At 55.2% G+C, this 16,354-nt stretch overlaps 2 protein-coding genes across 2 annotated transcripts; one reads left to right on the top strand and one right to left on the bottom strand.

Annotated features, from left to right (window-relative positions):
- Window positions 1–7,021, top strand: LRWD1 (leucine rich repeats and WD repeat domain containing 1). The gene is made up of 15 exons (XM_037054822.1): window positions 1–207; window positions 681–915; window positions 1,010–1,126; window positions 1,601–1,741; window positions 1,959–2,063; window positions 2,329–2,451; window positions 2,532–2,646; window positions 3,083–3,192; window positions 3,376–3,583; window positions 4,068–4,140; window positions 4,238–4,378; window positions 6,052–6,143; window positions 6,327–6,482; window positions 6,563–6,675; window positions 6,773–7,021. The coding sequence occupies exons 1-15, from the start codon at window positions 128–130 to the stop codon at window positions 6,911–6,913; spliced, it is 1,950 nt and encodes a 649-aa protein (XP_036910717.1). The 5' UTR covers window positions 1–127; the 3' UTR covers window positions 6,914–7,021.
- Window positions 7,022–7,346: 325 nt separating this feature from the next.
- On the bottom strand, window positions 7,347–11,345 carry POLR2J (RNA polymerase II subunit J). The gene is made up of 4 exons (XM_037054828.1): window positions 11,202–11,345; window positions 9,929–10,018; window positions 8,352–8,526; window positions 7,347–7,591 (listed from the first exon to the last, which is right to left on the bottom strand). The coding sequence occupies exons 1-4, from the start codon at window positions 11,252–11,254 to the stop codon at window positions 7,556–7,558; spliced, it is 354 nt and encodes a 117-aa protein (XP_036910723.1). The 5' UTR covers window positions 11,255–11,345; the 3' UTR covers window positions 7,347–7,555.
- Between the last annotated feature and the right edge of the window lie 5,009 nt (window positions 11,346–16,354).

Genomic DNA, 16,354 nt, shown 5'->3' with positions numbered 1-16,354 from the left:
CTGCGGGGCGCCACCTCCTGGGCTCCGCTAGTCGCCGGCGCCAGCAGCAGACTCCGGGAGTCGCGGGCTCCGCAGGACGCAGGTGTCCCCGGTAGGGCCAGCGCGGCCCGGCCGGGGCTTCCTAGCCATGGGTCCCCTCTCCGCGCGGCTGCTGATAGAGCGGGGGCGACCTAAGACCGACCGGCTGGGGAAGATCCGGAGCCTGGAGTAAGAGGCGGGCCGGGGGCGACGAGGGAGGGGTTCGGGAGCGAGGCCGGGACCCTTGCCTAGCCCGGTTATCGCCCTGTCGGTTGGGCGGAGTCTCCAATAACTGGAGCCAAACGCCGTCCTCTCGTCAGGAGATGGGCAGGGTTGGCTCCGAGTGGCCTCCCCCCTGAAGAGGGCCCGGGCTGCTAAGGACAGTCGTTCAGAAAGAGAATTGAGCAGTCTGTTGAGATTACAGAGGGCCTGGGGAACACAGAGAAGTCTCCCTCCAGTGGATCAGGAAGAGCATCCGGGAGAGGGCCTGCTGACCCGAGTACTAAGTAGTTAACAAGATTTTGAAAAGTAGGGTGTTGGGGAGAGGTGTGCATGCCCAAGAAACGCTAGGTGAAAAAGCTTTTGGAGGCACCCTGGGCTGCCATAGGTTGGGGGCCCAAGGCCTGCCTGCCCTCTGAGACTGCCCTCTGTCCCCACCCCAGCCTGTCAGGGCTGAAGCTGCTCTCAGAGCACTTGGACCCCAAGCTCCTTAGCCGTCTGAAGAAGCTGCAGGAGCTGGACCTCTCCAACAACCAGCTGGAGACACTTCCTGCCAACCTGGGCCTGTCCCACCTGCGCATCCTCCGCTGTGCCAACAACCAGCTGGGGGACATCACTGCCTTGTGCCAGTTTCCACAGCTGGAGGAGCTCAGCCTGGAGGGCAACCCCTTCCTGACAGTAAGTGGGTTCACCTAGCGACCCCATGCCTGGGTTTGGCATTCTGTTGGGCTTGGGCTCTCAGCAACCCCGGAGGCATTCTCTCATTCTCCAGGTCAGCGACAACCTGAAAGTCTCCTTTCTCCTGCCCAAGCTGCGTAAGGTCAATGGGAAAGATGCTTCCTCCACTTCCTCTCAGGTGGAGAATCTGAACCGGGAGCTGACCAGCAGGGTAAGGGGGCTGGGAGGCATCTCTGGGGCTTGGGAACAGTCAGGAGCCCTGAGGTGAAAGCAGCAGGCTTGGACACTTGGAGGACACTGAGGAAGATTACAAGGGCCTCTTCCCTGAAACCTAGTGGCCCTTAGCCCATAGCCTGACACGTTATTGCTCTGAGCCTGGATGTGGTATGAGGCCTCTGGTCCCTGGCGATGTCCTGGCCTCCATGTGTGCAGGGCCCAGCAGGGGAGACTGAGGCACTTTCACAGCAACTTTACCTGGGACAGTCTACCTTCTCCCATCTGGGCTGTTGCCCGTGTGTGTGTGTGTTGCTCAGATGTGTGCCACATGCAGCGAAGAAGGCTGTGGTTTAGGGAGGCTTCTGGGAGGCAGTGGGGTTGAGGCACCTGTGGCCATGAGATTGGGAGCAGAAGAGCCATGGAGGGTTGAGGGGTGGGCTGGGCCTGGATCTGGCCCCTCTTGTTTCAGGTCACAGCTCACTGGGAGAAGTTCATGGCCTCACTGAGCCCTGAGGAGGGAGCTGAGAAGGCCCAGGAGGACTTTGTGAGGTCTGCCGTCAGGGATGTCCACTATGGGCCCGAGTCCCTCAGCGAGTTTACCCAGTGGCGGGTATGTCCTCACCTGACTGTACTGAGACTCTGTTTCCCCAGCTCCTTGCTGGCTCCCAGCTGCCCTGGGGGTCTCTGCTCAGGAAAGGCACCACTGTTGGTTGGACAGGCCCTTTCTCAACTCAGGGAAGCGCAAGCTCCCTCTGACTGGGTGTCTGAGCAGGGACTGAGGGGCCCCAGGACTGTGCCCAGCTTCTTGATGGCCTGGCCCCACCCAGGTGCGGATGATCTCTGAGGAGCTGGTGGCCTCTGGTGGGACCCAAATGCATGAGGCTGAAATCCCAGAGAAGTCCCTAAAAGCCACAGCTGACCAGGAGCCTGGGGTGAGTGTGGTTCTGTGTGGCTCCCAGGGCTCTGAGAGCCTGCCTTGGCCCTTCCCACCTAGGGAGGCTCCAGAGAAGCAGAGGGTCCTAGGAATGAGCTCAGGAGACAGCCTCCAATACCTGAGTTAATTCCCTCTGACCTGGGGCCAGTTCCCGCCTGCTGCACCCCTGGGAGGGCGCAGGTTAGCCCGTGAGAAGGAAGAAAGCAGCCCTGGGTAGATGGTCCCATGGTCACCAGCTCTTAGCCACCCCTTCCCTCACACAGGCCAGGCCTGTGGCCTCAAAACGGCTGGATGACGTCCCACGCAGCCTCTCCCCCAGCAAGCGGGTGTGCACCTCTCCATTGGCCCAGGCAGAGGGCCACCCCGTGGGCTCTGGTGGCAGCCAGGTAAGCTCTAGCAAGGTGGCAGGGAGTGTGTGGCTGGGAGCGAGGGTTGGGGCAGGTGTGACCCCCTTCTGCCCCCACAGCCTGCCCTGAAGTTGGAGCCCCTGCACTTCCTCCAGTGCCACAGCAAGAACAACAGTCCTCAGGACCTGGAGACCCAGCTCTGGGCCTGCGCCTTCGAGCCAGCCTGGAACGAGGGTACACCCTTGGGCAGGCAGAGCACAGACCTCAGGGGACACACACAACAAGCTTTCTAGACAGGGTGCCACCTGCGGCAGGGGGCGGGGGCAGCCTGGGTGATGGGGAAATCAGGAGGGGCAGAGAGCTTAAGAATGTCTGGGCACCCTGCCCAGTGTGGTTCAGTTGGGCATCATCCCGCAAAGGTCATGGGTTCACTTCCTGGTCAGGGCAGATGCCTGGGTTGCAGGTTTGATCCCCAGTCTGGGTGTGTGCCAGAGGTAGCTGATCAATGTTTCTTTCTCACATCGATTTTTCTTTCCCTCTCTCTTCCTCCTTTCCTCTCTAAAAAGAAAAAGAATGTTGAAAAAATAAAACATCATCAAGGCCAGGTGGAGGGCACTGCAGGGGGAAAGTTTACAGAAAACATTCTCATTAGGCTAACCCCCCAAAACAGGGCACGCGAGGGCCACGTCCCAGACCGTGGCCACGTGCGGCGGGGAGGCTGTGTGCGTGATAGACTGCCAGACGGGCATCGTGTTGCACAAGTACAAGGCACCTGGTGAGGTGAGTGCCAGGGCCCTGTGCCTGCGGGGCGGTGGACAGAGCCCTGGGGGCAGGAGTGCCACCTATTCTCCAGGTGACCCTTTTCTTTGATGCTGGGCCTCAGTTTCCCCGATCCGATCCCGCACACATGTGCACACTTGTAGTTCTGTCCCTTGGTGACTGCTCCACCCCCCGCTCCCACAGGAGTTCTTCTCAGTGGCCTGGACAGCCCTGACCGTGGTCACACAGGCAGGCCACAAGAGGCGCTGGAGCATACTGGCGGCTGCTGGCCTGCGGGGCCAGGTCCGGCTGCTGCATGTGCGTGCTGGCTTCTGCTGTGGGGTCATCCGCGCCCACAAGAGGGCCATCGCCACCCTCTGCTTCAGCCCCACCCACGAGACCCACCTCTTCAGTAAGACCCTCTCCTCACACTCCCCGGGGGTCCTTCGGCACCCCTGTCCTGCAGCCTGACACCTTAGTGCTCCCTCCCAGGGGTGCTAGGGGACTACTGTGGCTGGCAGTCTCACTCTGGGCTGCCAGGGTTGGCTCCGGCCGTGACAAATGCAGTGTGACTTTGTGGACAAACAACTGGGCTTCAGACCCTGGCTTTTCCCACAACCTGCTCTGTGGCCTTGGAGCTTTCTGACAACCTGGGCCACTGTGTTTGTGACTGGGGCTCACCCCCGGCCCTTCAGTTGTGGGGGTGATGTGTGAGCAGAGCCCTACAAAGGGTAGCTGCCAGGTGTGGCACTCATTAGGTTAGAGGAAGATGGCGCCTGGGGCCATGGCCCTCCGTCGCTGCTGGAGAGGGGTTGGCTTTGGAGCCACAGTCCAGGCCTTTCACCAGGGAGCAGGGCCTCCTCAGAGCCACCTCTGTCCTCATATCTCTTCCTCAGCGGCCTCCTATGACAAGAGGATCATCCTCTGGGACATCGGGGTTCCCGACCAAGATTACAATTTCCAGGCCAGGTGATGATTTGGGCAGGGGTGGTGTGAGGAGGGCTGGCCGCTGAGGGTGTGGACACCCAGTCCGTGGCGTCACGCTCTCCCTTTTACCTGTTGGCAGCCAGCTGCTTACACTCGATACCACCTCCACCCCCCTGCGCCTCTGCCCTGTGGCCTCCTGTCCAGATGCCTATCTGCTGGCTGGGTGTGAGGGCGGCTGCTGCTGCTGGGACGTGCGACTGGACCAGCCTCAGAAGAGGAGGTGAGGTGGATGGGGGTGACTTGAAGGCCAAGCCTCAGAGCTGGGCAGCTGCCAATCCAGATGTCTGACCCCAGGCCCACCTGCCAGATTGTTTTCAGGGTCCTCTTCACAGAACTGGCCTGTCCTTACCTCCTGATAGCCTTATGAGTAAAGGTCCCTGTGACCTGTTCCTTCCCTGATGTGTGGCTATGGGATTTGAGCTGGGTCAGTTTCCTCTCGGCTGTGATCACCTCACTGTCAGTCTGGGGCTTCAATGTGCCCCATGTCCTGCCACTTACCAGCAATGTGACATTCCTGCCCTAGCATAACATCCTCATCTGTAGAGCTGGGAGAGTCACCTGCATGCCAGGGCCAGTGGAGGACAAAGGGGATGGTGTCTGGGCAGGGACAAGGCCCCAGAAGGCCAGGTCGAGGCTTGTGGCTCTTCCATGCCACCTGGAAGGCCCAAGACAGCATTGGGTCCCCGCCCTCTTGGGGCCCAGAAGCCTACTGGCAGAGACACGTTAAACTAATGCGGCCAGTTAAAACCGCACAAAGTGTCACATCAGTTATGAAGGAGAGAGAATCCAGCACTTTGAAAGGGGTACAGGAAGGCCGAGGGACTCCAAAGAGGTGACCAGTGGCAGATGGGTAAGTTCGCAGGTTTGTGCTCTCCACATGAGCCCTGTGAGGGAGCCAGTCAACTGGAAAGAGGGAAAGGTGCATCCACAAGGGGAACAGCATGTGCAAAGGGCCAGTGGTAGAAAGAACTGGCTGACCGGGGAGGTCCAGCCGTGGCTTAGTATACGACGAGGTGGTACGGTTGCTTGAGCCAGAGTACGCTGGCTTTGTTGGCCATGGTACAATTCCGAATTTTCTGAAGTACAGCAAAATAGCCTACGAAGAACTTTAGGACCAGGTGGCAGGCGTGAAGTAGCTGCTACAGGGAGGGCAGTAGAAGCCCTGGCAGACTCTGGCAGTCATCCAGCCAAGCGTTGGTGGTGGTCCCGTGCCACCCCTGGGAGTCAAGCCCAGGCCTGTCTTCTTCCTCCCTGTCCACTCACATCTGCCTGGGCCCCAAGTCCTGTGGCATTTCTTTTCCACATTCTAGATGTGTCTGGTTCTCTTCAGTTAGTACTTGGCTGCCCTCCGTGCTTCCAGGTGTTCTCTTGTTCTCTAGAACTCTGGGCAGCTGCTGGGTGGCCTTTCCAAGCAGTGTGATGCTACGCACACTTTCAGCTTAGAAACATTCAGCAGCCACTCCCCACTGTCCTCAGGGTCACAGCCACCCCCTGCCCAGTTTCCCTTCTCAGGCCCCCAGCATTCGGCTAGAAATGCCTTCCTGCCCATCTCCCAGTCCCAGAGGCACTGCCTCTCTCCAGAACCTACCCTGCCCCCCCCCCCCCCCCCCCCCCCCCCCCCCCCCCCCCCCCCCCCCCCCCCCCCCCCCCCCCGCCGCCGCAAAGAACCAGCCCGTAATGCTTCTGAGCCCCCACCACCTGTGGTGCAGTGTACTCAGTTGCTGGCTCCCACTTCCAGGGTGAAACTCAATCCCTCCAGGGCCCAGAACAGATATCCTCGGTTGCATCTTGTGGCCTCCACACAGGGCAGGGCCCAGAGAGAGGTTCTCATCAAATGAGTGAGACTCTGTATATGTGAAGGTTAGTCAACCAGCATCTTCTGTGGCCCCACAGGGTGTGTGAAGTGGAGTTCGTCTTCTCTGAGGGCTCAGAGGCATCTGGCCAGAGAGTGGACGGGCTGGCATTTGTGAATGAGGATGTCGTAGGTGAGCAAGCCCTGCTCTGGGCAGTCTGGCCTCCTGGGACGCTGCTAGGCCCTGACAAGGCCTTCGTGGATTGCTTCTCCCTGGGCTGGGCTTTAGGTCCGAGAGCTTCTGGGGGGAGGTCCCCACTGTGGAACAGGAAATGCCTGGAGAGGCCCCCCCAGGCAGTTCTTTGTTCTCCCTCAGCCTCCAAGGGGAGTGCCCTGGGCACCATCTGCCTGTGGAGCTGGAGCCAGACGTGGCTGGGCCGGGGCAGCCGGTCCACAGTGCCAGTGGTGGTCCTGGCTCAGCTGCAGTGGTCACCCACGGAGTTGGCCTATTTCTCACTCAGCACCTGTCCTGGTAAGCCCACCTACACACTACCGCGCCTCCCACCTCTTGGAGCTCTGCCCCACCTCAGATTCCAATCTCTGTCCCCGCAGATGAGGGGATTGTGCTTTGCGGGGATGAAGAAGGCAGCGTGTGGATCTATGACGTCAGGCACCTGCTGACCCAGCAGCCTCCACTGCCGGCAGCACCGCAGGCCCCCACACAGGTACGCACAGCTTGGCCCTCTCCTCCCTGCGGGGGTTGGTGCAGCATGAGGGGCCTGGTATCTGGGAAGGAGCCCAGCCTCCCTCTCTTCCCACCAGATCCTGAAGTGGCCCCAGCCCCGAGCCCTCAGCCAGACAGTGACCAAGACTATGGTGAACACAGTGGTGGCCAACCCCACTTTTACCTACCTCACGGCTCTGACGGACTCCAACATTGTAGCCATCTGGAAGAGACACTAGCTTCCAGCTACTGAGTGCCAGGGATACAACTTAACTTATTCAACTTCTGGGCAAAGGATGGGGATCTTCCTATGAATGAATATTTTTATTAAATGCTCTACTATGGAAGAGAAGCCTGGGAGAGCTGTTTGGGGGTCCCATCTGGTGGTGCTGGCAGGAGTGAGTCAGGCTGAGCTGGTGCTGGTGCTGGTGCTTCCATGGTGGAGACTCGTGGGAGTACAGGGGTTTGAGCGGTTCCCTTCTGTCAAACCCACCCTCCCTGCAGCCCCCCAGGTTCCCAGTTGGTGCAGAATGTGTTTGTTCCTGCCGCCCCCACAGGCAGAAATCTGGATCTCTGGGCCAGTCCACTCTGCAGTGTGCCCAGAGTAGCCCTAAGACGGGTCAGCCACGTCCACTGAGCCTGACAGTCCATTTGCTGTGGAGTCACCTCTGCTTCAGCTCACATCCGGGTCTTTGCCAGCCACACTTTATTGGAAAGATGAAACAATCTATGTATAGGACACGTCAGTGTCAGGGTGAGGGGCTCTCTGGGATAGCTCCAAAGTGGACCACAGCTGCGAGAGGCTGTGGTCTTCTACTTGGTGTTGAAAGGAAGGCCCCGTGCAGGGTAGGAACTGGCCAACCTAGACTGCATCCAGCCCACTACTCAATTCCTTCTTGCTTATCTTTGATGGCCACCTGAGGGAAAGGAAAGACAGTGCACTTAGCTGGAGTGACTGGGTAGGGTGTGGGAACTGAGCCCCAGGTCCACCAGCAAACTGCTTCCAAGCCTCCACAGTGCAGCCATGAACTGGAGAGAAGCAGTAAATCAGGCCCCAAACAGCTCCAGAGGGCTGCGCAGCCAGCAACCCAGGGACTCTGTGGGCTGGTCTCGTCCACCCCGTCATTGTTCCACAGTGCACGTCCTGCTGCCCAGGACGGGAGTCAGATCGAGCAGAGGTGCCTCCTGGTGAGTATATGGCAAGTTGTGACGAATCTGAGAGACTGGGACTTTGAGGCTCCCTGCCTGAACAGGTGTGACCCCCCCCTTAGGATGAGCTGCCCTCTAAATAGACAAGCACCCTGGACACAGCCAGGCCTTGCAAACCCTAGCAGCCAGCACTTGAATACAGACTTGGAGGAGCAGCGCTAAGAGACAGTGGGCCCTGTGCTTCTGCAGGGACCATGAGAGTGTGCGAGAACACCCCAGAGCACTAGGCGAGGCTCCTGCCCATGGACACAGTCAGCAGGCCCCAGGCCACAACGCCATAACCTCACCCACACTCCTTGAAGGCTATGGTGGAAGTCCCTGCTCTCTCACCACCTCTGTCCCTCCCCCAAATAAATCAGAGAAAGCAACTCGGGCTGTCCTAAATGTGGGCATGAAAACCTGAGTCTCTGAGGCATACAGGGAGGTGTCCAGACCACCCCACCCCACCCCATACAGCTGGCTCCTCACCCGGAATCGCTCTTCCAGCAGGGAGAGCTCGCTAATGAGGTCTGTGATGGCATTGGTGAAGGCCTCCTGCGGGCTGTAGTCTGGCGTGGTCTGCACTCGGATGATGATCTTGTGCTCCAAGGGGTGGGGGACTTTGTAGCCAGCAAACAGCACCTGTGGGTCCTTCAACAACTGTCTGAGATACAGGGACGAGCCGTGTAAGTGGGCCGGCTGAGTGCCCTTGGAGCTCTGGTCCCTTGGAGCTTACCAGGCCTTCTAGCCAAGGGGTCTTCCCATTGTTATAAGCAAATGCAGCTGGCACCAGGTGGTTCCCTGCTCTTAATTTTTAGTTGTTACCACCCCACACCCCCACTGCAAAAACAAAACAAACCCCACAACCTTCAAGTAAAACAGGTATTTTGGAGAAGATATGCCATATGACGACTCTTCCCATTCCCCCCTCCCCCCCACTATCCATGAGGATCAAGAACCTTAGCTGATAAAAAAAGGTTCCCAACCTCTTCCCTCAGGGGAAGTCAGGGACCCTGCAATGCCCCAAAAGAGACCTCCCTAGGCAGTAAAAATCCGGCCAGTGTTCAGTAAACCAGAACACAAAAGCCCCATTCCCAGCCCAAAAAGCATCTGGCAGCAGGGGGATGAGGCCCCAGGCTCTGAGCAGTTAGGGAAATGGAAGTCTGTTGGCAACACGACCTGGCAGCTGCTGTCCACCCACAGCGTCCTGCTCTGTTCGGCTGTGGTGAAGTGAAGCCAGTGTTGTTTGCTGGGCACACGAGGCTTTTCTCCCGAGCAGCTCAGACAGGCCTGAACTCCTAGAGGGAGGGCCCGTGCATAGGTGGGGGCACAGCTCACACAGCAACGGAACAGCAGGGCCCCAAAAGAGCCTGGGTGTACCACTGGCTTGGTTCGGGGTGGGAGTCATCCAAACTGGAGATGGGCAACACCACCCTTACACCAACTTACACCAGGAGACCAGGCAGGCCTCAGCCCAGTCTCCAACACACAAACCCAGAAGAGCCTGCTTCACTGACGGTGCTTTTCAGCAGTGAAAGGACCAGCCCTTGGGCCAGAGCATCAGTCACACTGCCAACCACCTACCTGGCCAGGACTTCACTGGTGTAAACAAGCACCCACCAACCAAAGTCGGAAAAGCACCGGAAAACCACCTTCAGACCCCTTTTACCTCTCCCCTTACTCTTCTCAGTTACAATCTCTGGCATACACACCTTAGAATGCCAGGTGTCACTGAGGTCAATGCACAAACAGGGTGGGCAGGAGCTAACCTCTGCTACTTCTCCATGTGCACTAGCACAAAAACACAAGTAGACTTACTCTTCTTTGGCTTCCTACATATTCATTTACGTTAGATAAATGAGCCAATACAGAAATAGATTAAAGGAAGAGATATTGGTCAGTGCCATTTTTAACAAAAGGTAGTAGAGTGAGTGCATTGCCAGAGCAAGTAACCAGAAGGATTTCATGTAGCTCAGAGACCCTTAAGAAAATCTTCTGGAATTTGTACTTTGCCTCAAAGAGCCCCATTAAACATAGAACCTGAAAGCCTCTAACTTGAAACTTACGATTTAATGATGTTTCCTAGTGTATGATCTTCTTTGTTGATGGTGAACAAACAGGCATTGGGTACCTTGGTGTCCTTGTTAATGGTGATCCTAAGAAAAGGCAGAAACGAGAGATGGGGGGGTGGAGGGGCAGGGGCTCCCCTCCTCCCTGAGTCTAAACCCTACTTTTTACGGCAGGCTCAAGTCCCACCTGCTCCTGGAAGCCTTTCTCAATCTCTCCATTCTGGAAAGGCCTCCTTGACTCAATACCAGTATGTCTATACCCTGACCCGTTTCTGGGGGGTTTGATTCTGTTGGACCCCCCTGCCTACTTGGATTGCTCCTTTCTCCTAAAGCAGAGTTTCTCAGCCTTGGCACCACTGACATTTGAGGCTGGCTAATTCCCTGGCCTCTGCCCACTACATGCCAGCAGCACCCCCTTCATGACAACCAAAACTGCCTGCGGATGTGGCCAACAGTCCCCTGGGGGCAGGGGCCAGCGGAGAAGCACTGCTCTCAAGGGAGAATGAAGTGGCAGGCAAAGGGCTAGACCACAGTGCCCTGCATAACCAGTCTGTAAAGAAAAGTTTGCAGAGCTAGTCTTTAACTGGGTCTTTAGGTGCTGAGCCCTGCACTAAGCACTTTACATAATTTAATCCCCTTTAATCTCCTCCTATATTTACGTACTGTGATTTAATACAGCAATAAGCCCATTTTCCAGATGGGGAAAGTAGGCCTCAGGCAGATTAAGTCACTGGCCCAAAAAAAGAGTCCTTAAGTGAGCAGTGCAGGAGCCAAGCCCAGGCTGTCTGACCATTAGGCTGCATTTTCCTTCACCCTGTAAGCAATGGAGTCACTGAAGTCGCCTACACAGGCGTTTGGAAGCCGAATATGGGTCTAAGAGCCACCACTCTGATTGCAGCCAGTGAAGGAGGATAACGGTGGCGGTCCAGGAGACGAGTGAGAAGAGTGCCAGACCCAAAGGGAAAAGCATTTGGAGGCAAATATTCCGGGTTCCAAAACAGACCCACCACTTCCCATGTGCCCGGAGAATCTCTCTGAGTCTCGGTGTCCTCATCTGCAAAAGAGAGACCCGCCCCCGCCTCGTAGGGCTATCTTAAGTTTTGCAGGCACAGGAGCGAAACGCTTCGCGAGCGGGATCTCAGGCAAAAGCTGCTTCCCCGCCCGCCCCTCTCACTGCCGCGGCAGAGGAGGGTAGAAGCCCCACAACCTGCAGGGGCCAACGACCGACAGTTGGGGGCCCGCGACCCCCTCGCCGGCCGACTCCACTTACTTCTTCTCGCCTTCGAACAACAAGAACGACTCAAAAGCAGGAGGGGCGTTCATCCTAGCGCCGCAGCTGCCGACAAAGTCTCGGCAGCCAACACCACCGCCTCCAAAACACCTTAACGCAACCTCTTCCGGGTTAGCGCCTGGGTTCGCCGACGTGCTTCTGCGTTTGCCGATGTGCCAAACCCGCGTGAGGACTGGGCCACTGCCCCCTACCGGAGCGGAGGATCTTGCGCAAGCGCTAGAACCTAAGGCAGGGACCAAGGGAGCCTGGTAGCTAACTCTCTGCAGGCTTGAGTACAGACCATCATTTCATGGATCCGCATGTGTGAATCCAGAAGGTCCCTTCGTGGGTTCTCTTTGTCGCGTGTTTGGAGAGCTGGGAGTTTCTCTACATAGTGAGATAGCCTCGTCCAGACTAAGTGGCAACCCAGAGCTCGGCCTCTCTCTGCTCCTCACACCCTTTGTATCCTTGGAAATGTGCTCTTGGCATAAGAAGCCCCTGAACGGAGAATGGAGCCGTGGATGCCCCATGGGACAGGTGTGGCCGGGGGCGGAAGAAGCCTCAGCGCTCATTGGCATCGATCCATTCCTTGAAGTAGACTGTGGGTAAGGATAAGCCCCCTGCCAAGGCTGCCTGGGCGATTTGCTACAAGACCCTTCGCTGTAATTGAACTGGTTTATCAAGTGGGCTTGTGGCCTCATGAGCTTCTTGTTATAGGGACAATTGTGTGAGGGCTGGAGCAGGAGGTAGGTGTGTATACAGGCGTGAAAGAGGTTCTGGGAGGGATGAGTGCATTAATCCCAGTTTTGATTGGTTGATCTTTTTTTAAAATATATTTTATTGATTATACCATTACAGTTGTTCTATTCCCCCCCTTCATTCCCCTCCACTCGCACACTCCCTCCCCCACCATTCTCCCCCCCTTAGTTTATAACTACGTGTCTCAAGTTCTTTAGATTCTATATTTCCCCCACTATTCTCGCCCTCCCCCCTATCCATTTTCTGCCTACCATCTATGCTATTTTCTGTGCCTTCTCCCCCCTTCTCCTCCTCCCACCCCCCTGTTTCTAACCCTCCATGTGTTCTTCATTTCTATGGTTCCACTCCTGATCTAGCTGTCCTCTTGGTTTGCTTTTGTTTTAGGTGTGGTTGTTAATAACTGTGTGTTTGCTGTCCTTTCACTGTTCATATTTTTCATCTTCTTTTTCTTATATAAGTCCCTTTAGCATTTCATATAATAAGGGCTTGGTGATGATGAACTCCTTGAACTTGACCTTATCTGAGAAGCACTTTATCTGTCCTTCCATTCTAAATGAAAGTTTTGCTGGATAAAGCAATCTTGGCTGTAGGTCTTTGGATTTCATGACTTGGAATACTTCTTTCCAGCCCCTTCTTGCCTGTAAGGTCTCTTTTGAGAAATCCGCTGACAGTCTGATGGGTACTCCTTTGTAGGTGACTGTCCCCTTATCCCTTGCTGCTTCTAGGATTCTCTCCTTCATTTTGGTCTTGGCTAATGTAATTATGATGTGCCTTGGTGTGTTCCTTCTTGGGTCCAACTTCTTTGGGACTCTCTGAGCTTCCTGGATTTCCTGGAAGTCTATTTCCTTTGCCAGACTGGGGAAGTTCTCCTTTATTATTTGTTCAAATACATTTTCCACTCGTGGCTGTTTCTTTCCCCCTTCTGGTACCCCTATAATCTGGATGTTGGAACGTTTAAAGATGTCCTGGAGGTTCCTAAGCCTCTCATCATTTTTTTGAATTCTCATTTCTTCATTCCTTTCTGGTGGGATGTTTCGTTCTTCCTTCTGGTCCATTCCATTGATTTGAGTCCTAGTTTCCTTTCCATCGCTACTGGTTTCCTGGACATCTCCCTTCATTTCAATTAGTTTGGCCTTCATATGTTCCTCTAATTTGTGACTATAATCTACCAATTCTGTGAGCATCCTGATAAATAGTGTCTTGAATTGTGCTTCTGAGAGGCTGGCAATTTCTTGGTCGCTTAGAGTTATTGGCTCTGGGACTTTGAGTTCCTCTTGCGCCATCTTTTGGGCTGTTTGTGCCTGTTCCATAGCAGGATCGGAGCCCTAAAGTGTTCACTAGAGCAGGGCAACTAAGTCGCTGGGTTGTGACGTTGTATGTGGGGGCGGGGTCAAAGAGGGACAATGGCTTCTCTCTGCCGCCTGCCTCCGTGGCCCCCACCGGTACCGCAGCCACCACTGTCACCAGGCCCACGCGTTTCGTTCCGCTGCACGCGAGTGTGCCACCGCCGTCAGCCCTCCACCACTGGGTTCGCCCCCTGGGGCCTGCGTGGTCCATCTCACTGTGCGCGAATGTGCGACCTTGGTCAGTCTGCCCCGCACCCCGACTGGTTCCAGGCTGCCTGCGTGCCTAGGTAGGGGGAATCTGTCCTGCCCGACCCTGCTCCGCTGCTGGCTTCACCTCTCTTACCGTTCCCTGTTGAATGGTTCGTAGTTGTTGGACTTCCGTATAATTCCGTTTTCTGGTCTTTGGGTGTGTCCTATTTCTCCAAACCTTTGTTGTATTCAAACTTGGTTGTGGGAGAAGGCACAGTGTTTCCACCTATGCCTCCATCTTGGTGGAAGTGATTGGTTGATCTTATGCAGACTACAGCTGAGTATAAAGGCCCTACCCGAGTTAGAAGCAACGGGACTGGAGTCTCAGATTAGCAACCGGAGTCCTAACAGCTTCCTTGCTGGGTTTTTTTTCCTTTTAAAAAGATTTTATTTATTTATTTATTTTTAGAAAGAGGGGGAGGGAGGAAAAAGTGAGAGAGAAACATCAATGTGTGGTTGCCTCTTGCATGCCCCCTACTGGGGACCTGGCCCGCACCCCAGACATATGCCCTGACTTGGAATCGAACCCCTTGGTTCTCAGGGCCACACCACTGAGCCACACCAGCCAGGCTCAGCTGTTTCTTTAGGTCTGGGCAGCAGCCAAGGAGCACCCAAAGAAATCTGAGCTTCCACTACCATTTCCTGAGAAGGGTCATTTCCAGTGGGAGCCTTGAGCCCTGGGGAGAGGAGACAAAGTGTCACTCACAGGAGGCCCACACCAGTCTTGACTGTCCAGGTCCAGCTAGTGGGCTCCTCTTTAACTGCTGAGGAATAGAAGGCAATGGAGGTAATGATGCCCTGAGGCTGTAACTCACACCCTTCTGAGTCATCCTGGAAAAGTTTGGGTCGAGTCTACAACCTTTGCCAGGATTGCATGTGCCTGGACGTGAGGAGACTGGATAACCTTTACTGGGCTGGGGTAGGGGAGTAATTTTCACCCAGCAGGGTCTTCACCCTCCTGCCACTGTAGATGCGCCCTCTCTTGGAGAGTTCTGGTCATACTTGCCTTTTGATTTCCAAACCAACACGAGATCCCCGAAGAGTCTTCAGAGGCTCAAGTTTGATGTACCCCAAGAGGAGGCCAAGTGGCCATCCCCATCTTCTGATAAGATAGGCCTGCCTGGCACAACTGGGAAAGGGGCTGCTGGGATGAAACATTATCAAACAGAAACAGATTCATAGAGAGCAGGCTGACAGCTGTCAGGGGCAGAGGTAGGGTACCGGGGATGGGGATGGAGGGATTGGGCAAAAAAGAAAAAAACCCTCATGGATGTGGACAAAACAGTGTGATGATTTCTGGGGTGCAGGGGACAGGGGGTTGGGGAGGAAAGGGGAGGGGAGGTGGAGGCAGGTACAGGGAGAAGAAATGGTGGCGGACGGAGACTGGACTTGAGGTGGTGAATCCCCAATACCATGCACAGATGACGTGTTGTAGAATTCTGCACCTGAAAGCTGTATAATTTTGTTAACCACCGTCAACCCAATACATTCAGTAAAAAGGAAAATAAATTGCTCAGCCTTGGAAATAGGAGCAGGGCGAGGGGCGAGGGGCGGGGTGCAGCATGCTCTGTCAGTGCCCTACTGGGGCGCTGTTGAACCGGCCAGCCCGAAGGTTATTTAATTGTCTCAGGCAGGGTGCTTCCAACTGTGCAGGCTTGCAGACCAAGCCTGACGTCTGTTTTTGTAAATAAAGTTTTATTGGAATAAGCCAAGCCTATTTGTTTACTCATTGTCTGTGGCTGCTTCTGTGCTCTGAGAGTCATTGTGACCGAGACTTCCATGCCTGGACCTTTTCCGAAAGTTTGCCAATCCGCCTTGACAGGTGTGGCTCAGTCGGTTGGGCTTCATCCCACCAAGAGAAAGGTTCCCCGTTTGGTTCCTTGGCAGGGCCCAGTCCCTGGTTAGGGTGCGTGCAAGAGGCAACCAATCAGTGTTTCTCTCATCTCACATTGATGTTTCTCTCCCTCTTCCTCCTTCCCTTCTCCTGTCTCTAAAAATAAATAAAATCTTTAAAAGAAAGAGAAAATTTGCCCTGGCTGCTGTGGCTCAGTGGATTGAACACAGGACCATGAACAGAAAGGTCACTGGTTGTATTACCAGTCAGGGCACAAGCCTGGGTTGCAGGCCAGGTGTCTGGCTGGGGGTGTGCAGGAGGCAACCAGGCAAAGAGTGATGTTTCTCTCACTGATGTTTCTCTCTCTCTTTTTCTCCCTCCTGTCCCTTTCTGACAATAAATGAAATACTTAAAAAATACAAATAAAAAAAGAAAAGGAAAAGAAAGTTTGCCAATCCCTGATCTTGGGGCGTGGACCTGTGTTTGACTTTGATATTTATTGTTCGATTAGAACCCAGACATTGCGGTTACTTATGAACTTGCATGTTTCTACCCTGGAGAGAACATCAGTCTCATCCTAGCATTGTTTTCTCGGAATGCTCACGAACGCCCAGCTTCTCAAAATGTCCTGTCACCAGCTTTGTCACACACTCATTCTCTCCTTGACACGTAATGGGTTTTTGGTGCATGTTCATTCTATATTTGTATGAGTCGTTTAAAAATATATTTGAAAATTATACTCTGACAGGAGTTCCCAGAAGGAAGTTGGTGGGAATTTGCCCAGGTTGCCTAGGGACAGGCCCAGAGGATGAGATGCACGTACCGTGTGAGCGGGACCCGCTTGGCTCCCCAGGGTGTCTGCCTTGGGCTGCCTGCCTGCCCCCGGGGCTGCAGGCCTGGAGACATCTGGGGGACCTGCCCCAGAACCCTGTGGACCACAAGCCTGGCGATCCTGAGGGGTATGG

This window comes from Sturnira hondurensis, unplaced genomic scaffold (genome assembly GCF_014824575.4).
Source record: "Sturnira hondurensis isolate 20B ecotype Veracruz unplaced genomic scaffold, ASM1482457v3 Scaffold0008380, whole genome shotgun sequence".
Classification (NCBI taxonomy): domain Eukaryota; kingdom Metazoa; phylum Chordata; class Mammalia; order Chiroptera; family Phyllostomidae; genus Sturnira; species Sturnira hondurensis.
The sequence above is the reverse complement of the archived record's forward strand: the minus strand, read 5'-3'. Positions and strand labels throughout refer to the sequence as shown.